Source organism: Macrosteles quadrilineatus, unplaced genomic scaffold (assembly GCF_028750875.1).
Source record: "Macrosteles quadrilineatus isolate MER2022 unplaced genomic scaffold, UCM_ALF_1.0 Scaffold_5__1_contigs__length_97177068, whole genome shotgun sequence".
Classification (NCBI taxonomy): domain Eukaryota; kingdom Metazoa; phylum Arthropoda; class Insecta; order Hemiptera; family Cicadellidae; genus Macrosteles; species Macrosteles quadrilineatus.
Window position 1 is genome coordinate 76,020,875 of NW_026542598.1, and position 22,845 is coordinate 76,043,719.

Consider the following 22,845-nt stretch of genomic DNA (forward strand, 5'->3'; position numbering starts at 1 on the left):
GGAGTGTGGTTTTCTAGAACTGCTGTTTCCAAACTGTTAAATCACATTCAATATAGCCAAGACATATATTTAAAAATTAGCGTACTTAGCGTTCAGTCATGGACAAATGATTGCGTAAAAAGGGTAGGAACTACACTGGTTACTTCTACTTCAGCTATATTTTTTCTAAATTAATTTATTATAAATATTAAAATAATAACAGCTAAATTAATGTATTTTAAATATTAAAATAATAACAGCTATAAAGGCATAAAGAAAATTTTCTGTTACATATAAACAAGGGCTAATTCTTAATGGCATATTTCGTTAATCACGTTGACGTTTCGAGTAATAATGATGCCGCATTGCGAGCGTCAAAGGAGACATATGCGATGCGAAGACTAGAGATATTGACTGGCACACTTGGACTCTGTCCAACAACGCTTTTCTCATAGAAATACAACGGCCCGCATTGATTTAATTGTTTTCATAATTGTATGAGGGTCATTAACTTACATTAATTGCATTCGGAAAAATCAATTGACACGAGATTTAAAGTATGTGAAAATATTTAAAATCCAGAGCATATTCTCGAGTTGAATGTCTTCTTAACGATAATTCTTGGTTATTTACTAAAAACTCTGACTTTGGACCATAGGATAGTGTTTATAAAATTGGTTAGGATTATGATCGTACAAACGTCTAAGCTGTGCCAGGTTTACATTTTTGTCATGTTATTAAATTTTATTAGATTTTGTTCTAGTATAAACTCCCCTCGCATAATTATTTAATTCGAAATTTTGTCTTGGCAGTTTGGAAATAATTTTAGTGGATGTTTAAAATCAATTTGAACACTTTTACAAATTACAAAACTTATCAATTAAGTTGTATCAAAACCTTCTTATACCCAAATTTCTATCAAGAGAATATTTTCTAGAGGATTTATTATCAATGTTTATAAACTCAAGAAGTGTTGCCAAGCTGTGAGTCTTGTTATGGTCTTGTTACAACAAATTGGATCCTGTCCAGATATAAATCAACTGTCCCTCCCCGAAGCCCATAAAGCACACAGGCCCGAGAACTCCTCCTTGTGGGGCTCCATATTCCACGCCGTCACGCATCTCGGCAGTCCATTATGTACTTCCTGCCGGAAACTTATTGTTCCACCTGTTGTACCCTTGAACTTGGGCAGTAAAAAGACGCATACTTAATCACCTTCCGCTTTTAATAAGTTTCGAAACGCGTGTAGAATGTGTTAAGTTAAAATACACTAAGAAACCAACAAGTGTAGGTGTCATTGAATCAATTCTAATAGGTAGGCTATATAATATTGCTGTAATGTAGAGATTTATGAAAGCCTGTGTGTAAGTTATGTAGTAATTGAATCACTCCGTGAGCTTAACTGATTGAATTTTCAATATTTTCTATGATTAATTTTAATTACCGGCAACCTTAAAGCCTTTAATCAATGCTTATAGGCACTAGAGAAGAATTCTTGTGTTTGTCGCTATCTTATAATAGAACTGTAGCTCAGATTTTGGTTTATGAGTGACGGTTTTCAATCTCCAGCACATGTAAATTACGGGGTTTTGACTACTTCCCGTCAAATTCTTTATTCTGCAATTCTTTTACATACTCCTTTGGCATAGACCCAAAAATTTATTAAGATTCTTCTAAAAAATAATAATGAAAGTAGACTCTTAAATCTGGATTTTTGGGGGATAACCACGTTACCACAAAATTGTCATATGAAACTTTCTGTTTTACTCATCACAACCCGTCTTGAAGCTAGGCGGATTGCTGCATCGCATACAATACATCGGCCAATAATTTCACCAGTTTAAAAACGTAGCATCTCCAGAAGACTTCTTATCGTTGTGTAATGGTCATTGTTATACAAAAAACAATATAAAAGAAGAATTGGGGTTTTCGGTGGAATAATTGTATGTATAACAGAGAAGAGGGATCTTTTTTGTGTAGATGAAGAAGAAGAACCCTTCAGAAATCTACTTAGTCAGACTTGCAAGTAATTCTGGATATCAATCCTCCTGGACTCTAGACCTCCGCTACAGCTGGTCGTTGTCTTTGTCGATTGTGTCGTTCTATGGTCGTAGCTCAGTACAAGGACGACACTCCGTGTAGGCTCCGCCCACCTCCTCAACCCTCGGTACAGAGTATGAATCACTCCAGGCTCTTCGAGAAGCACTGATTTTATGGCGTTTTACGGGGTTTTAAACTACGCAAAGGCGCCCGCTGAACATATTTCCAATAGGGACAGATCTTTTTCAAATGGGTGGGTAAAAGACCCTCTCCTCGAAAGGGTCCATGAAGTTGCCCCCCCCCCCCTCCTTTAGAAGCGCTAACCATTGATACTAGTTTTATCGTTAGTGCTTCTATGGGGAGCAACTTCATGGACCTAAAAGATTTATATAAGACGCATATACATATTTGGTATGACACTCTCCCTACAAAAGTTATGAAGTATTTGAACTAATCAACAAAGTAAACTAATCTATCGGGATGGTGAAATTCATTTGGAGCTGCATGTACACCTATTGCAGTAATAATAGATCTCTCAAATAAGGAGTCTATCCGTGCTTGAGATCCACTTCCTATAAAAGCCACACAATAATTAAACCTTAAACCACTAATTTAAGTTCGTTTACGTATTTTATGGTTAACAAAACATTAACTAGGTCTAGTTAATGAACTATGATGAAGTTCAGTAGCCAAGCCACTGAGCTTAGAAGTCCTGTTTGACTCTTTTTACGTATGTATTTTACTCTGAGCTTTTACTGATGGGAGGCGAATAGATGGCATAAACAAATAATGGACTCCATGGAATCGTGGACTTTCTACCAAATCTGGACAAAGTTTCAAATATATCCAAAATATTTTGGACTTCGATCAAGATAATTTTGGATGTCACATCATAAAGAAAGAATTACATCCACATAAAATATGGTCCACATAAGTTTCAGGTATAAATTACCTCGATAGCGTGTAATTTTTAAAAACTGTTTCTATCAAAATATTAAGTGGTAATACAATTTGGAAGAAATAAGTAGGGACCGTTTTGAATGAACGCTGCCCTCCAGTCTTCATATTCGTAAATGAAACATTTACCGATTACTTCGCCCAGCAACTCGATATGGCCAAGTACGCCACGTTACGTCAGACCATTGAATAGCCCTTTGTTGTTCCTCCGATATTTTGAGAGCGCATTTCACTGATTGCCTTCTCGCTCTTGAAACTTTCCATCGGACGTGATATTAAAAATGGCGTTTACAAGCGTCTAGGTTTGTCAGAACTCGGAGTTGTTTTGCGAAAACAATGTTTGTTAAACAGTAGGTTTACAATCTCCAAAAGTTAGGATTTTGTAAATTGTATAATGTCGCATAACGGCTTGGAAGCTCAAAATAAAACATTTAACTATTATTTATCACACGAACCAGAAAGTTTATGCTATTGTAATATCCTCCTGTCTTCTGTGTTTATCAAGTTGGCAACATTTTAAGTCGCGATTGTCGACAGTAAAGCCAATAATCGAATATTTTCAACTATGATCTCTCTCATTATAATGTGGATTGTATGATTCATTCATTAACAGGCAGACAAGTAAGATAACAAGTTGTTCAGCTAATTACAACAAAAAGGCAAAGAAAATAAATCGTAAAGAGGAATAACAATAAGTTAAATTCAATTTTTACTAATATTGGTTGTTATTCTCAAACTCAATATCTCACCATCAGATAGTAGAACTGGAACATAAACTTGCACGATATACTTTTTTTATACAAGACCCAAATGATATATTTTTAAACTATTTTGGTCATCATTGGTTATCATTATCCTGTTTTTTATGGTTGTCATTTTGTATACATGTTTTAGGACATACAGAAGGCTTTTGGTTTTCTCTTACTTTCACTGAATCAATTCCTCATTACGCCAACAGATGTCCAGAACAAACAGACGGGTGTGTTTCAAGTGACAAGAACGACAACTATTAAATTTCTAATGACAAGTACGGGACATGTTAACAGATAAATGAAATCTATCTAACAGTAGATATGTAGACACGTTTGGAACTTGTTAAATCGTTTGTAGAGACAAGTACACGGAATGTGTTGCCTCATTTGTAATTACTTGAATGATTCTGTCGCTCCACCCTTCCCACCACTGAACACTAGTCGGTTGAACGTCAACACGATCGTCGGCCAAATAGCTTATCGACAAAGTAGCTTTTCGTATTTGTGTATTTAATAAAAATAAAAATTAAAGGGCTTAGCGACCAAGTAGCTTGTCGGTCAAATGTCCCCAATTTCAAATATGTTACCACGGAGAAACAGAATCGGCCTTTACATTTCTCTTGTGTTATCCATCTAACTATTATAAAATTGAGGGGGTGTCTGTCTGTCTGTCCGGCTGTCACGACTAAAATATAGCCACACGACCAAACCATAGCCAAAATTAACCACAAAGATGGTCCATATCTAGGAACGTCATCGGCATATTCACTTCTTTGAGTTCCCTTAATTGGGCTTATTTGCACCGCGTCCGTCCAAGGTTTTGAGGTGAGGTTTTCAAAAGTAAATATTGATTGGTCTCCATGGCAGAATGAGAAAACTCATTATGTTCATCTTTGCTTTGACATTCCAATGAAAACAGAACCGCCAAATAAATGCTCATTTTTTCACAATTTCAGACAGCTGATCCAATGGAATGAAATATATTTTACTCAACTATGTGGTAGGATTATTTAATCTAAAACTTAATCATAGGTTTTGTTCTAAATCCATGTCAATGATTATGAAACAGATTTTCTCCCCGTTGCAAAGTACGCGTACAGCAGCTCTCTAGTATAAATATGCAATAACACATGTATACATGTTATTCAAGTGCGTAGCCGTAGCCTCGGGGTACTGGTTGTAGTGACTACTATGGAACCTGTTACATTGTTTGTAGTGACAATTATGGAACCTATTACATTGTTTGTAGTGACAGCTATGGAACCTATTACTTGTAGTGACAGTACAAGTAACGGCACTGGTCAGTAATCTATCTATATATTAATAGGCAAGCATGTTTCTTTAAAACCTTTTTTCTCAGCTCGTGTGCATCGCAGGGAAAATCTACGCATACTGTTGGAAAGATATTTTCCTGTAGATGTGCAGAATGCCTTTAAAAATTAAAATAGGCTAACAAATAAGCACAAAAAATGAATTTGAAAACTTCAAAAAATTAACATGGACCATATGAGTAGCCATGATGGTGACGAAATAACAACAAAATGTAAACAGAAAATCAAAACAAAGGGAAGAAATTCCAATCACATGTTTTATTTACAGTGTGGGGAGAAAATAGAGAAGTCTGTACATTAATTATTTTTGGTCGAGTTTCGACCACAGGAAGACCACTAGTGAGCGTTTAATCAGTACCCACTCGTGTTGCTGACCCACACAACTAGAGCATGTTGAGCGCGCATCTGGGCTACTTTCATTCACCACTCACTAATAAATAGTGTATTTAATCCTTAACTACCTTCCTCTTTCAAATAATCCGTAAACAGATGTGTTGATACCCAGATTAGATTCTGTAAAGATACATCTTAGTCAGTAACAAAGATATACAGATCCTCATATTTGGGTTAAAATACGCACCTAGGTGGTGTCCCCATCTCAATTGATGATTGGTTGATAATCATTATCATTAGGATGCGGCCAAAATTGGGCATTTTCCCCAAATTTGAGTGAAGAATGAGTGACATACCTTTTGTAGCTTTACTGACTAAGATCTATCTTACTACAATGGGTTATGAACACATGTTAATATTGTTATGATATAAAACTACAAAAGTAGGAATGAATCATTGGACATTTCCTTGTTACTGCACTGTGATTGCAGACTATTGGTTCAAGTGAAACATTCGCTTTCAACTGTTTCTTGCCGACGTCATACTATTTCACAGGACATAATGTTGAAATATTTTAGTCACAATATTGCAACGCCCCTGAATTTGTACAGTGAAATTTCAGGTGTTTGAAAAGGAATCTCTTATTAGTACTAAAGCTTCGAATTTCACGTGTACACATAAGAGCTTATTTCTTTTGTTGGCAGGTATGTTTACATTGTTGTTTGTAAACAATCAGTTGTTAAGTTAACTGTTAAATGAACTAAGTTAATGGCAAAACAATCAGTTGTTGAGTTACTGTCAAATAAACTAAGTTAATGGCTTATTGTCAATGGTGGTTTGGGTAAACCAACATGAAAACTATGCATCTACACGATCCACAAGTTAACTCGGGTAAAACCAAAACGTGACTAAATCTTCTATTGCACAATGTTGTTAAACATGCAGTATTCTATATTTTCACAGTCAAAATTTACCTCGAATAAGAGTTTGTTCAAACCCCTGCAGTATGTTTAGGCGTAATGTTTTTGGTGGTTCAAAACTAAAATCAGCTGTTATAGCTAATCAGACTGACTAAATAAACAGCTGATCTTTGTCAGTAAAGCCTAGAATCTACTATAGGACTAATTCTACAATATTTACTTTTGAACTTTGAAGTAGACGTACCTTTTTTACAAACCATTTAGCTGAAGCAATTTATAATTATTATTTGTCATTTATATTTGTTGAATGATCCAATCTACAATTTTATTTTCTCCCTTAGTTGATGTGATAGTATAGGTGCTGGTATGAATCACGGTATTTTCAATAACTACATATTTTCAACCATGAACATACAAAATGGCGGGTGTAAGTGTAGTTTGTCTCAACGCGTTGAGTCTAGGGTGACGAGAGAGTGAGTTTAACGCTGAACCACTTCCTTACGGCCCTCTTGAGCTGCTTCCTGATCACAATTAGCGAATACCTAAATACCAACTGTCCAGAACTGTGCCACGACCAGTCCTACCACTACCACCGTCTCACACGGCTGTCACTTTCTTTGCACAGTCAGGATGTCAAACATGGTCTGAAATGTCGAAATTTTGACTTGGCAAATCGTGTAAAATGTAAATATAGATTTTGTTAAGTTGGTATAACGTTTGTGTGGATTTCGTGTTTATCTACCAAGCTATCGAATTGTACATGGAATGGAGTGTAAGTCTTCGTTGACATGGGTAACGAGGCTACTGTATATTTTCGTAAACAAACATTAAGGGATTGGGAAACCAGCTAGTTTGATTATTGGTTGTTTAAATATTACTGGGAGCGAGCTCGCTAGTGGTAAAGCGCGGGACTTTGGTTCCGAGATCCCGGGTTAAAGTCCTGCCAAATCACCACTGGATTTTATCTAAGTGATAATGCCGTAATCCCTAAATCTAGCCTGAAGTAATCTAAAAAACACGGACTCGTGCCTAGGGTCCTAGAGGGCAAAAAATACCGAATATGCAAGATTTTCTCCGAGCTGGGTTTATAGGTTTCAAACACCTCAGAACAGACAATACATCAATTCGTTTGAGCAGCTTCATTGATTTATGAACAACTCAACATTCAACAAGTGACTTAGGTACTCCTACAGACAATTAAATAGTCTGTGTTTAATTGGCCTATTACGGAAGTCGGAAAAACATTACCACGAGCTCGAACATGCATTTAATGTTTTTCCTGGACTGAATTCATTAAAATAGTTGAGTAGCTGATTAGCCAAAGTGCTCGTCCATAAATTTGAAGGTCGCCAGTTCGATTCTGACTTCTGAGATCCATGTAGCTTTTTTGACGGTTTTAACTATTCTAAAATCCAAGTTCCATCCGTATTTTGGTTCAGTTATACCTTAGTTGCGTCAAAATGACGTTTAGTGAGGTCATTTACTTTGAATATTAGGCTACCAGTATACTTCACGTTCTTTGGTAAAATATGAAACATTTTATGGCCTGTGTATGAGCAATTTTCACGACGTTTGAGTTTGCTAATGTTTTATTCTCAATTTAGGGGGAGTTTATGATTTGAGCTTAAATTGGTGGTTGTTTAAATAACACCCTAGAAATGCAAAACATCTAGGCACACTCTACAAAAAAACCGGGTGGAATTGTCACCAGCCTCGTTCTTAAGGTGACAAATGTATACAAGAAGTATCTACATTGTTTTCATAGATTTATTGCCCTTATGGATCAGCTGATGACAATTTTATTGTTCTGTCCGATGACACAGCACTGTAGAGGTCGTGTTTTGTTTACAATTTGTTTCTTGTTATTTAAGTAATTTAAAACCTCGTTTAACCAAATAAAACGATCTAATCATAAACAATAACTCGTCCTCTTGTTATATAACCAAACATTGAAGCACAAATAATAAAATTAAACCTAAGATTTAAAAAAAATTTCGTCGAAACTAGCGCTCAACGTCACTAACATGAACCACAAGTAAAAACGAGCTTGATATTTTACAATGGGATGAGAAGTCTACTTGAGTTGGTTATGCGGTTATAGTCTATGTTAGTGAAAATGTCATCATGCCAAAACTTGTAACCTGTTTGTTTCTATTGGAACCACCTATCACAAATATTTGTTATATTTTTAATTAACATTTCCCAGCATGTTATAGACACCTATTAGTGTGTACAGCTACTGAGTGAGTGTATAGACACTAGGTAGTTGGCAGTTCCCATACAACAATACGTAAACGCAATGTTATAGTGTTAGGCAACGTAGTTCCCACATATTCCCTAACAACAGTGTTCCACTCGAGGATTATACTGACGGGAATGTTGGGCAATACCTTGTATTTTATCTGGTTAAGGCCTAAAGACGATATCGATATTGAGATTCACACAAATTTGTCATCCAGTAAACAACGTTACAATGTTGTAGTTCATAGATCAGGGGCCCATTTCATAATAAAGTACAAACTAATATTATTAGTAAATCAGCTGATCGCCCAATGCAAATCTAATGGAAATTACAAGTTACAAGTTGTAACTTGTAACTTGTAGTTTATTATGAAATGGGCCCCAGGAGTTAAAAACAAATGTGGGCCTCTCTTACTGGACTTACCTTGCAGTGTCTTATAGGCTATCTCGTTTTACTTCTAGATACAATAAAATAACAGCAAATTTTTGTTTTAACAATAACTATTTTTATTCACTAAACAACATTTGTATTTTCTACTGTACTGGTAGTTTTACACTTTGCAACTGGATAAAAATCCTTCAATTGTTTGAAGTCGGTATTCAAAGCTGCTAAAAAACATGTTGTCCCCCCCCCCCCCGGTTTAAGATTTTTGTATTCCCCTAGGATTGAAATCCATAAGATATTTTAAGACATAAGATTTTAAGGGAATAAGACAAAAGCCTTCTTAGGCATATGTTGACAAATTTTTCAATTTCAAGTTTAGAAACTGTATGGCAACCTTTAATTTCATGGTGTTCCTTCGGATGGACTTTACAGTAATACATTAACGACAACCTATGGACATACATTTGATTTAATAGATTTTAGCTGGATTAAACACACAAAAATCACTAATCAGCCACTCAGTCTGTATTTTGTGGTTGTACCTTCCACAGCTGATGAAGAGGTTGTCATAGCTACCCACTGACCATTGTCACAAAGACATAATCCTACTTCCAAGGACTCACTAGGAGTTACCTCAATCCTTAACAGGTCAATGTAATAGACTTGTATAGTGATGATTCATACTATTCTGAAACATACTTCACCAAAATCATCAATCCATGATGAATTAGTTCAAGTAATTTAAACACATTAATTACATGTTGTTTACACATAATTCTGTTCTATATGCATTACCAAACTGTCCATCTGATCTTTTGAAAAACTTTATATATGGCTGGAAAGGCTACTGACTATACACGGAATAGACTTCCCATGTAATGTAAAAATTGGAAACCAAACATATGTGGTACAATCTGTGGAGATGGTCTACCAACTAATGACAATATTATGTGTCCATTTTACCTACTGCATAATTGCATAAATAGGCCTCATACATATAATTTAATTTGTATACTTGCCAGTTCATTAATATTCACTACAATGTTCAATGTTCAAAATACAATTTTGATACATTTTCCCTTATACATCTTGTGAATACCCATACAAGCTTCAGAAGGCTTTTAAAGACAAGAAAGTTCCAAAGTTGCCACTAGTGGGTTGGTTTCTCCCTCGCCATTATTTTTTAAACTCCACTTCAACATGAAAGATTTCCTCCATAAAAATTCACTTTGAAGTGAAGACAAGTTGTGAATGTATGGGGACTTTGAATATTCACACTTTTCTGGCTCCATCAAGTCTGAAAATGTCTTGCAATGGCTATTAAAATAAATGAATACAAACAATCAAGTAGCTTATCTTCAAAGGGTTGTCACATGGCTAAGCCCTTGTACTCACCTCTAAAATGTTTTAGATGGCCACATAATTTGTAACTCATCAAAAATGGTGGGAGTTTTTTCTCCTTTTTGGGGGTTAGATTTGCATTGGTCTTGTTGCATTATGAGGGATAGAGGCAGGTGTTTGAATATGGTTACAAAATATGCTGGTTAAATTCTAACAAATTGTCATCCACTGTTTGATTATAAGGTTCAATTTATTTGGGAAATGTGTAAACATAGTAACACCATGCAAAATACACAAAGAAATAATCTAAAAGCAATTGAAATTTACCAGCCATAACTTTTAGATTTTTTTAATTAATTAGCTTAAACATTAGTTTGTGTATAACTACAGTACATTAGAAATATAACAATAACAACTCTGACTTTTATCAAATACCTCTGCCGCAGCAAACCTGCCGTCTAAGTGAATTTCCATTTGCCTGAATTGATTTCCAATAAATTAAATCTATTTAAATAACATTAGGTTTAACGAGTACCTAGGTTTGCTGCTACAAGTAAACTAATAAATTGTGTTTTTTAGTAAAATTGTAATAGCTTAGTATAAAATTAATAAATTTGCCAAGTTTGGTAAAAATATCCATAAACAAGCAAACTACAACATTTTACAATATTCTCCATAAGAATAACATAGGAATTTTAAAATCACATTTTTTTTAAATTTTCTCCGTAACTAATAACCGTACAAAAACACTTTGATGTACTTCAAATTATTTGTTTTTTTAGCTCTTTTAAAAGGTCTATAGATAAATTATTAATTGGGAAATTTTGTCTTTTGACGGTAAAAAATGAGAAAACCCAATTATTACCCCATTAAAACCCTGTTCCCATGGTCCGATCATGCTGGTTCTCAAACTCATTCAAGTTTATCCCGCCTTACGGACACATACATATATACAAATTTGAACGAATGGTGTTTTTGGCTTCTGGGGACATCAAAATGAAAAAGTAAATCGGTCCCGGTCTAGGTCTTACCGTGCCACCTACGGTAATAGCTACTTCCCTATGGGGAAATTAGCTAATACCTACTGAACTAAGAATTATTATAAAATACAAACATTTATAAATGTTAGCCAATAAAATATTGTTCTTATCTAAAGCCAACGTAACATAATAATAAAATTCTTTAAATAATCCTAGGTAAAAAAATTATTTCTTGTTGTGTAATTTTGAAATGATACATGAACATAAATATTTAATAGTCCACCTCAGAGCAAGGGCCATATATAACTGGCTTCCTCTTGAAATATGAAAGCCTTGGCCTTGTTTTTCAGCTAGATAGTTAATGTAGTGTAACCAGCTCGTTTGTTATTGTTGCTATGATTCTCTAATGTTTACAAGACAATTTTATGCAAACTAATTTACTATCCCTGCAAGTAATTATTAAAATTTCAGTTCTATAATTACAATTTTAATATTGGGGTTTTGCATTTTACGTCATTGTATTATTTAAATTAGGATCATCTTTTTTTTGTTGTATAGAAAAATGTTCCACAGCCAGCACTGTATTTTTATATAGATGCAAATAAAATACTTTAAATACATGATCACACCAGGAAGTTACCATCTGTGTACCAGTGTATGACTGGTGAAATGAATTAGTACCAGAATAAGAATATTGAGGGCTTACCCTGGAAAGTTATGTTATATTAGTCAGTGGGTTTATCTACTAAAACAACAAACAACCACCATATTAGATATTGCTGTTTACTCTGCTTGCACTGAAAGTTACTTGTTATTTTCAACTCTAATTTTGGTGAACATTTACTCGAGAAATTTGATCATTCTAAAATGAGAACTTGTAGAAGGGTGAGTTAAAATTCTAATCAAGCTATTCCACATAAGTAGTATTCACTGGTTATTTCCGTATTTTTTTGTAACAAATCTCGTAGCCAATTTTCAGGTGGGAGATTTTTATCTGAAAATACATATTACGTCAGAGTTGCACCATTTACTTTTGTTATTAGCTTTGGTTGAGAAATAGTCAATGGTTTTCTCATAACATATCTGCTGACATATTTGAGTTTTATTAATCATTTAAAGGAAAATCATTTACTGTAATATAGCGAGGAGCTTGAAGCTGGACTAGGTGAGACACTTAATTTTGTTTGTGATAACAGATTTTTTCTCTGTATTTTTTTTTATTAGCAGAGATAACTTTAAACTTGATTTTTATTATTCAATGAACCAATTTTGTGCATTATTGCAAATCTGAACATTTGTATTTTTGAGCATTAAAATATTGATAGTAGTGTAGAATGGAGTAAGATGACCAGTTTTTATTATTATTTTTTATGACTAAGATTAGACTTTCTTTAGCCAAGATAATTTTTCCTTCTGATTCCTGTTTCAAAGATATGTATCAGTTAAATAGTATGTTTCATCACTAGGGCCAAAAGTTACTCTTTTTGACCAGAGCTCAAGTTTTACGATCACTCATTTTCCGACCTCGGATTCGCCTCAATCGTAAAACTTGAGCTCTGGTCAAAAATAGACTTTTTGCCTGTGTGATGAACTACATTTTTTGTCATACACTGCACCATTATTTGAATAAACTATGTAACAAAAATGGTTTTAATTCAAACAAAACCTCTCAAAACTACTTCTAACTGGTTTTCAATTAAATTTGCTAATGCAAAAAGCAGCTGTTTTGCTGTTTTGTAAGTGATTCAATCGTTTAGTTTATTACGATTATGTTGGTGTACATTATACTATTGATGTATAAAAGTATTACAGTAAGCCAAAATAACTACAATCGGAATCTATTAAACAATCGATACATACTTTCGATGTGCAATTTTGTTTACAATCAAAATTTACAACTAAGTTGACAACAGCTGATTTTTACTCCCTAGGGACTAAAAACGCTTACTCCCTCCCTAGAGAGTTAAAATGATACTTCTGACTAAGACCCCACTAGAAAAAGCAGGCCATGCTGCAGGATCCATGACGTCACACTAGTGGATAGATTTCATTGATAAATTCATTGCCATCACCATTCCCATATGTTTTAGGTAAATAAACAAGCTGGCTGTTTGTAAGATTTTAATGGTAAGAGTTTAGTACAACTATCCACCACTGTGATGTAGTGTTGGCTGCAGCATGGCCTGTTTTTTTCTAGTGGGGCCTTGTTCTGACCTGCAACGCATTCATTAAAAACAGCTGTTTTGCTGCAGTATTAGGAAAAAAATTTAATATAGCAATAAATTTACATGGTTAACTATTAATAATTTCTAAAAACTAATCCAACAATTGTTCACAGGAATGGAGGTGTTTGCCTGGGTTTGGTTCAGTGATGGTAGCTCTCTCCCTAGCCACCAGTCTAGCCAACATCATCAGACTACCAACCATGGTGTTCCTGCATGCATTAAATCCATCAATTGTTCACAGGAATGGAGGTGTTTGCCTGGGTTTGGTTCAGTGATGGTTGCTCTATCCCTAGCCACCAGTCTAGCCAACATCATCAGACTACCAACCATGGTGTTCCTGCATGGAGGAGGTCAGTTATCGTATTTTGTGTAGCTCAAGATCAAATTATAATACAAGTACCTTATAATTTATCCACCCTTTTTTCCGCGGATCAAGAAAATTGTCCTTATTTCTTTCTCAAATTCCATGATTCATTATTATTATTTGTCATTTTCTTAAATATTGTGCTTGCTAATGCAAAATATATAAACAGTCTTAAAAAGTGTGAAACTTGAATGATACGAAAAATAAATAATATTGAATGGTTTGTTTTGACAAGACCAAAATTATAAAGGAAGGAAATCCTGATCAGCTAACTAAATAATATTTGGCCATAGTGAAAAATAATTTTAAGAAATAGTTTTTGTTTTCATTTGATGTATTTGGATGAAAACTAACTACTATAATAATATAACATTCTTGTATCTGTTGAAGTCAAAAAACAAAAACCATATTATAATGTATTCTATTGGCAGGTGATTCATCCATATTTTTTAGCTTATTGCATGGATCACAAAAATTCCTAGTGTAATAAACAGTGAACATGTATTAATTAATGCCATATAATTAAACATTAATTGTCTTAATCAAAGTAGAACTATTGATTCTGACCTCGATATTAATATTGTTTCGTCAAAAAAAATAAGTTGTCTCCAGAACAATTAGTTTGAAACCATCAAAACTTGCCTTCTTTTATTGGGCCCTCCAGGAATAAATGAATAGGTATAAAATTTAGCATACTCTTTATCAAAGTCAAAGTACAACCTAATTTGGCTTATCAATATGTCATAGTTAGATAGCATTATTGTTTTAAATGTTATACATTTAAATTATTATAGTTGAGTTCCTTTATTTGTTTTGTTTCTTGCAGGATCATTTCTAGCCATCTACATAGCGCTTGCAGTAGTGTTTGGCATTCCTCTAGTCTTTCTAGAGGTTCTTTTAGGCCAATTCTCTCAAGAAGGGACAACAAAACTTTGGAGAGCAGTTCCATTACTGAAAGGTAACCCACGATGTTTATTTATGTCTTATTCTTATTCTTATTCTTAAATACCCCCGCCGCAGCAAACCTGCAGACTAAGCGAATTTCCATTTGCCTGATTGGATTTACACTAAAATGTCTACTTAAAAATATAACATTTATTTCCTATTTGAATAGAATTAGTTTAACAAGTACTTAGGTTTGCTGCATCAGGGAGGGTAAAACTGGTTTTTTTTTGTAAAATGTTAATAGTTAGTAAGAAATAAAAACATTTTCCAAATTTGATCAAAATGTGTTCATAAACAAGCAAACTACAACAGTTTACTTGTTCTCCATAAGAATAACATGGGAATTTAGAATTTACATTTTTTTTTAATTTTCTCCGTAACCATTAGGCGCATAATAACACTTCAATATACTAAATTATTTGTTTTTTTAAGCTCTACAAAATGGTTTGGAAAGAAATTGCTAAATTTTATGTTTTTTGGGTCAAAAATGGGAAAACCCTATTTTTACCCCATAAAACCCCCCGTAAACCCCCGTTCCCATAGTCCGATCATGCTGGTTCGCGAAGTTTATCCCGCCTTACACCTTCATACCAAATTTTATCAAAATCGGACAAAAATTACTCAAGTTATCGTGCGGATGGACACATATATATATATATATAATATATATATTATATATCTCTATATATAGATATATATATATAAATATATAAAAATTTGAACGAATGGTGTTTTTGGCCTCTGGGGACATCAAAATGAAAAAATCGGTCCCGGGCCTAGGTCTTACCATGAGACCTACGGTAATAGCTACTTCCCTATAGGGAAATTCGCTAAAAATAAAAAGTTTAATTGCATATGCGTTTTTTCCTGTAAATTTTTTTTTTAACTCAGCTTAAATGTGCAATTTACGCATTGGCCATGTGTTTGTAAAATCTATCACTCTGTGTATAGTAATTCTCGTATCTCATAATTGATTTAATTAACCAACTCCCTTTATGTTCAATTGACATGCAAGTAAGTGTCCTAGTGGCTCATTAGGGTCTCCCACTCATAGTGTCACTGACTCTGGTTGGGGGAGTTCCACTTTTGTTCTCTCAATGCCACTGGGGGTTGAGCCACTTCACTGCAAATTAACAAACATCGTTAGTTTTCGCTAACCCTATCTGCGTAGGGATTTTTATTTTCATACACTCTAGTTTCTCAGTTTAAAAAATATTACAAATCTAGCACTTCAAACATATTGTCTCAAATATGTAATTACTCACTTTCACTTGTGTTTTGAACGTTACTTTTCGCTACACTACAAGATCATTTTTTTCTTAATTAAAACAGACATTGGACATTTCTCAATTGTAGGAATAACATTACAAAACCCGTGGGGAGCGAGCTGGTCTATTGGTTAGAGCGCGGGACTTCAGTCCCTGAGATCCCTGGTTCAAATCCCGTCAAGTCACCAATGGATTTTATCTACGTGATAATGCCGCAACCCCTAGGTCTAGCCTGACGTAATGTGAAAAACAATCCCGGGCTCGTGCCTATCGTCCTAGGAAAAAAAAATCACAAAACTCATTGCATTTTTTAAGTTGTCTTCAATTTAAGGTTAATATTTACATTGGTTGTACAGTTTTGGCTGTTGCAAATCAAAATAGTTGACAATTCAAAAACAAATCTTTGTTTGTTTATGTTGGAAAAAATATAAAAAATTTATTAAACATTACTTTTGGGTAGTAAACATTCTTTTTGTGTAGTCAATGTAATAATGAATTTTCGCAGGTGATAAACCGGTAATGAAAACAGGTGTCATTTCACAGTGAAGCGAAAAATAAATTTACACTTTCATTGTATGTATAGTATAAATATTTCTTATTTTTATGACTCACAGTAAATGCAAATTACTTCAGTAATGCAAATTACTGCTGATTCTAAGAGACATTGTGCTTACAGGTGTAGGCTTTCTCAAAGTGTTGGCTTGTGTGCTCGCTGCCATCTACTACCCAGTTTTCATGGCCATCGCTTTGTTCTACGTAGTCTGGGCTGCTAAGGGGCCTCTACCTCTACCAGAGTGTAAATATCTGCCGTATCAGACACAAGTAAGTGTGGGACCGAGTGTAGTTAGTTGTAACAGGCTTAATTTAGTTATGTATTTATCCAGTTTGAATGAGGCACTGATATTTTGTTTTTACAAAGTATAAAGGTCAATTCACACGTATCAGTTCAGTAACAGTTCCGTTATAGTCCAGTTACAGTTCAGTCTCAGTTGCATCCGCAATTTCTCAGTCAACTGTCCGTCAGTTGGTTTCAGTCAGTCTTTCATCTCTAATATTTACATTAATTTACAGTAAAAAATTTTAAATTGTTGACCTATATTCTATTAAATTTTCATCGTACATCGTGTTGATTGTTACAAACAGTACTCAACATTTCAAAACAATCATTTAAATAACAAAAACACAATTTTCTAACCTCAAACAGGTCCGTCAGGCGTCCGAACAATCAAAAAATATTGGTGGAAAGAAATCTAAAATTGACTGACCGACGGGACTGCAATCAATGAGTGTAGATAGTGCAATAGAAAATCCATTAAAGAATATTTTTGTTAACTGTGACGTGCCTGAAGTGACTGCACTGTGACGTGCCGTAACTGATGTGTGTGAATCGACGTTTAGGGGTTACTTTCTCTAAATATACCAAAATAAAAAATTAATTGCAGAAGATTATTAGGTAGCGTGATCGTCCATGTTAATGTGGGGATTAAATTGAGCTGAATGATAGACTTTGTGGATTGTGTGGTTTTTTACTTAGTAGACTCACTCTTATCTGGACTCCTCGGTACCGAGGCCAGAACTCGTTAAAATAAAAACGTCTAGTACATAAATAAACCTAAGCCAAAAATTTAGTAAAACTTGGGAGAGCAATGTATTTAGACACACAGTTTGATCTCAAATATTTCCCACGAGAAAAGTTGTTTCAGTACCGCCCACTTGCTGCTGATCCTGTCCGGTTATAACGTTTTGCTGATAAAAAGTGTCCGGTTACAGAGATGTCACTTCTGCCTTGGAGTGGGGTCCGGTTAAACCGATGTTTGGTGAAAGTTGTGTGGATAAGAAGGGGTCTACCATAAATGTAAACTCATTTTGGTATTTTAACAAATTCGAACTTATCATTCTTGGCGTTTATAGTGTTCAATGTTTACTTAAAGACATCGAAAACTGTTGTAACATTGTTGCAACAGTGATTTTTGTTGCAAATTACATATTCTTATTTGTTTAACACTTCTATTATTTCAATCGTATTCAGGTACAATAATGTTTCAGGGGGGATTACTAAGACGCACATACGGGGAGGCTTGTTTGGAGTAAGTACCTTATCTACCTTCTGTGTTAAGTTTCACAAGTAAAAGTAATCAATCTTAAATAAATTGTTAATATACAGGTTTATAAACACAATGGAACCCCTCGCACATTCATTTATTGTATTCAATTCCATGAGGTGAGGGGATGGTTTGGATACATCTCAAAAGTTCGTTGTCTTAGAGGAGCTTGGTTTCTTCACAACTTTTTGAACAAATAAATAAATGGCAAAGTAAACAACGAGTTGAAAATTTTTAGTTATGGAAAGGCCGTAAAGTTAGATAAAATTTTTAATCTTTTGAGAGTATAAAATACAAGCTACAGAGGTACCTGTAAAATAGCACCCTTTTTCTGCATACTGCAGCAAAAACAGCTGTTTTCACCTATACAACCAAGGGTTGTTTTCATAAATTTTCTTACTCAGTATAAAAAAAAATAGTTATTTGTGCAACTAGTGAGAAAAGTGAGCAATTGACTCACTCAAGAGAAATCCTTACTCTCGAGCCGTAGGCGAGTGAGGAATGGTTTCTCGAGTGAGGCAATTAATTGTACTTTGAACTCGAGTTGCACATTATACTTTTCCTACAGTTACCATAAAAAAAATAAATTGGTGAAGAAAAATAACCTATTTTTACACAGAAGTGAACTTTAAATATAACATTTAATGTGAAGTGACAAATACAACAGTACAACAGCTGACCAGCTGATTTACAGCCAGTGCTGCCAACGTATTTCGCGCGCATACGACGTTGCCTGCATGTTACGCGCTCACTATTTCGTGCCTTCACGTTGCAAATCTGGAGTGAGACAAAGTAATTAGAGTGAGACAATGTTAACATTGTCTCACTGATGAGCGAATTGGCCACTTTGCTTTCTCAAATCAGTGAGAGAACATGTACATTGTTAGGTAACTGTAGGAAAAACATATTGTTCATCACCCGCCAGAAGTGTAATTTCAACCCTCACTCATTTTTACTTTAACTTGAGCTTGTGTAGAAAAGAATCACTTTACACCCTAGTGATAAAACATACTATATACATTTGGAGAAAAGAGGAGGTGTCAATATTTGTAAATAATGCAGCTGGTATGCCTATAAATTAATGAAAATGATGCTGGATTTTTTTAAATTATTTGATTAGCAATTTATCTCTATCTGATTCACTATCTTTGTGTTGTAGGCATACATTACTCTCACAACCTGACCAAGATCCGACATGGTTTGGTGTTAACATTGCTCTGCTATTTATCATCTGGGTACTGGTAATGTTGTGGTAAGTACAAGAGCCTATTTATCATAAAATTTCAATTTCAAGGAACTATTTAGTTTCCTATTATTATATTGTAGTATTAGTTTTAAAAGACTTCTCTCGCCTGATGCTGTATAACACCATGGGGATAATACTGTAGTAGAAATAACAGCACTGACTATTATTGTAAATGAAATAAAATTTGGTCAGGGTAAAATTAATAAGCTGCAAGAGAAGCTGTATTATTTTGTAGTGCTCATCTGATAATGACAAGAGTACCAGTTCCATCCTGGAAAAGGGAGAGAATTGTTGATGGCTTGGAGCTGAACCCAACCATGTGACTTTTATCTAAAAACATTGACTGTAGACAGTTACAAAGCTACATTTACCATCCACTCATCCTACCCTCATGCTGCATCACAGAGAAGTAAGGTGCAGAGGAAACTTTATGGGGCGATCAAACACTTTAGCTCTATTGTATTGGAAATATACTTCTGATGAGCATAAGGAAGAGTCTGAGCGGTGAACACTGTGCAAATATTCCTACTGCACAGGGCGAAGGGTCTTCCTCCACTGAGAGCGTTGTAGTTCATGAGGGTGAGAAGGGTGGTGTTGGACTTTGTCCTAGACACCAGCAACTAGTGCTAGACACCACTTAAGTGTACCATTGAGTGTTTCCTCTGTACCTTACTTCTCTGTGGCTACATTAATATTCAGCTTTGCTATGGTAGCATTGACAAGCCAGTGGGTGTCTGAAATGACAAGCTGAATCAACAGATTTTCTCAAACCGTCATGTCTGGCGTAGCAGCCCAAGCTGCTAACTCTGAGATGAAGACTTCTCAATCAAATTATTAATTTTTTGTTCAAAGACTGGAGTAGAATTTTAAGTAGGTACATTCATTTAACTCGTTCCTAACCATTAAAAATAACCAAAATCAGTTGTGAAACTAAAACTTCCTTAACACCAGTTTTACCTGCATTTCCATGTTATTTTTGTTATTTAGCCTCTGTCGAGATGGACGATCGTATCGAGTCAGCGCCTTCTTGCTGTTGACTGCAGCGGTGGCAGCACTAGTCGCTCTGTTCACTGAACAGCTGGGCTTCAACATCAAAGGATTGGACAAACTTCTCAACATTGATATAAATACACTGTTGAACTTTGAAGTGAGTAATTATTCTTTGTTAACCGTGTTATGAAACTTTAAAGTCCAATGAATAATGAAGAATGAAAGCTGTATATTGTTGTTGTTAAATGTTTAGGTAAAACAACGACAATAAAATTATAGTGATTAGTTTGAAATCACAATAAATCGGTTAGATGTAACTTTATCAATGTTGACAGAAACTTATTCATCATTGCCTCCAGGATTGATTATTGACAATAATAATGGTTACATACCTTACGTCGTCAATCCTAAAATAAGTCTATGGCGACTAGTTTCGAAACATCAAGGTTTCATTGTCGAGCCTCTTGCCTTTTAAAAACATTGTGACATCTTGTCGTCGTCATTATACACAGTACATTTAACATAAACACACGAACACGGACACATACTATTTACAAAAGTGAGTGCGCGGCCGGCCATAAGTACCGCGGTGACGGACACGATGCAACTCCGAGTGCTCCGAGTGCGATGCAGCTCCGAGTGTTGAGTTGCATCGTGTCCGTCACCGCGGTACTTATGGCCGGCCGCGCACTCACTTTTGTAAATAGTATGTGTCCGTGTTCGTGTGTTTATGTTAAATGTACTGTGTATAATGACGACGACAAGATGTCACAATGTTTTTAAAAGGCAAGAGGCTCGACAATGAAACCTTGATGTTTCGAAACTAGTCGCCATAGACTTATTTTAGGATTGACGACGTAAGGTATGTAACCATTATTATTGACAGAAACATAGTGATTAGGTAATATTTTACAGTGATATGGTTGCAACGGTTCTTGGAAAATGAATCTAAAATCTCAATGTTAATGTTCTGTTAATGTTGTCTATCTTAATGTTCTTTTTACAGACTTGGTACTATGCTGCAGTTCAGCTGTTTCTATCAACACACCTTGGCTTTGGAAATATAACGACCGCCTCTGGAAGAATATATGCCAAAAGTAATGCATTTTGGTAAGATAATTGTATTCCAGCTATTTATTAAGATAATGCAATTGAAATATTACTGCCCTATCAATACATTAATATCTGTGATTTGACGGCGGTGTTGTGGTTTTATTTATAGTTTTAGACCCTTTTTGTTGATAATATATTTCTTGCTGTTCAGAGTGCAATTTGTTAATTGATTGCCATCCAACGTGAATTGCAAAGAAAAAGCAGGCTGCACAGCTGTAAACAAAGTGAGGGATTAAAAAAATATACACGTTATCACAAAACGAACTATTCTCGTTTGTGTTTTGTGTGATAATAGAAATTATGGTAACAGAACATAGCATACATAAAAACTTCACATGTTACCAAACCACAACCACTCTCCCTCGTAAATTTGAAACAAAGCAATTTACCACACTTCCCTGTATTACTTTTAAAGTTCTCAGTCAAAAATTTTTTTGAACTACTTCCATTACCATAGGCAATTTTGAATCCATCGTACACCACTAGAATTTGTCTTTGTACATAATAATCCTGGTGTGCATAACATGAAACCTCTTATAGTAGTTTTCACAGAATAACTCTTAATTATTGCGTTTATGTTGATCTTTTAAGCTAAGCGTGCACTTACTGTAGCTTTACAGGATAACTATTATTGTGTTCATGACATGATACCTGCTTGTAGCTTGTTCATGTACAGGATAACTGTTACATGCACTTTCTGATTGTTGTTTGTTCTTGTATAGGATAACCCTGGTGTACATGGCATGTAACCTGGCCGTGGGAGTGGGGTTCACCTGCCTCGTGTTCATGTGGATGTCCAGGTTAGAAGATCAAGGCATCACTGTTGCGTCTCCCAGAGTTCCAGAGTTGTTTGTCCTCACGTTCATGTACGACGTCATCTCAAGAAGCTTCACGTACGACGTACAGTTGTGGGCGATCATTGCGTTCTTGGCAGTGCTTTTCGCTGGTCTCTCTAGCATGGTAAGTGATTTATTTAAGAATGTTAAATATACATTTGATACTTTTGTTCACAAAAATATTCAACATTGTCTTTTTAAGTAGAAATGAATACATTCCAAATTAGGATTCAAACATTTAGGGCTTCATTTGTAGCAAAAAGTAATTGAACACCATTCTGGGACTACTTTCTCATATCTTGTTATTGGTGCTTTAATGGATATGTTCTGGACTGGGTTTGAGTTTTTAAGCAAATTTTTATGCCCAGTGGTTAGAGGAAAACTTTAAAAACCCTGTCAGAAAATTCTGATTATAATCATGGTGTTCTCTCTTCATTATTAAGAATTCAGTAAAATTGTCCAAAGGTGCTTTACAGGGTCTATAAACATAAATTGTC

General features: G+C 34.9%; 1 protein-coding gene across 1 annotated transcript in view; it reads left to right on the plus strand.

Moving 5' to 3' along the window:
- The window catches only part of LOC128994836 (sodium-dependent nutrient amino acid transporter 1-like), a 90,049-nt gene that overhangs the window by 61,475 nt on the left and 5,729 nt on the right, over positions 1 to 22,845 (plus strand). The window contains exons 3-10 of the mRNA XM_054419642.1: positions 13,726 to 13,834; positions 14,675 to 14,806; positions 16,738 to 16,883; positions 18,108 to 18,148; positions 19,323 to 19,415; positions 20,397 to 20,556; positions 21,406 to 21,509; positions 22,235 to 22,472. Coding sequence (XP_054275617.1) covers positions 13,726 to 13,834; positions 14,675 to 14,806; positions 16,738 to 16,883; positions 18,108 to 18,148; positions 19,323 to 19,415; positions 20,397 to 20,556; positions 21,406 to 21,509; positions 22,235 to 22,472 — 1,023 coding nt within the window. The remainder of the gene's footprint in view (positions 1 to 13,725; positions 13,835 to 14,674; positions 14,807 to 16,737; positions 16,884 to 18,107; positions 18,149 to 19,322; positions 19,416 to 20,396; positions 20,557 to 21,405; positions 21,510 to 22,234; positions 22,473 to 22,845) is intronic.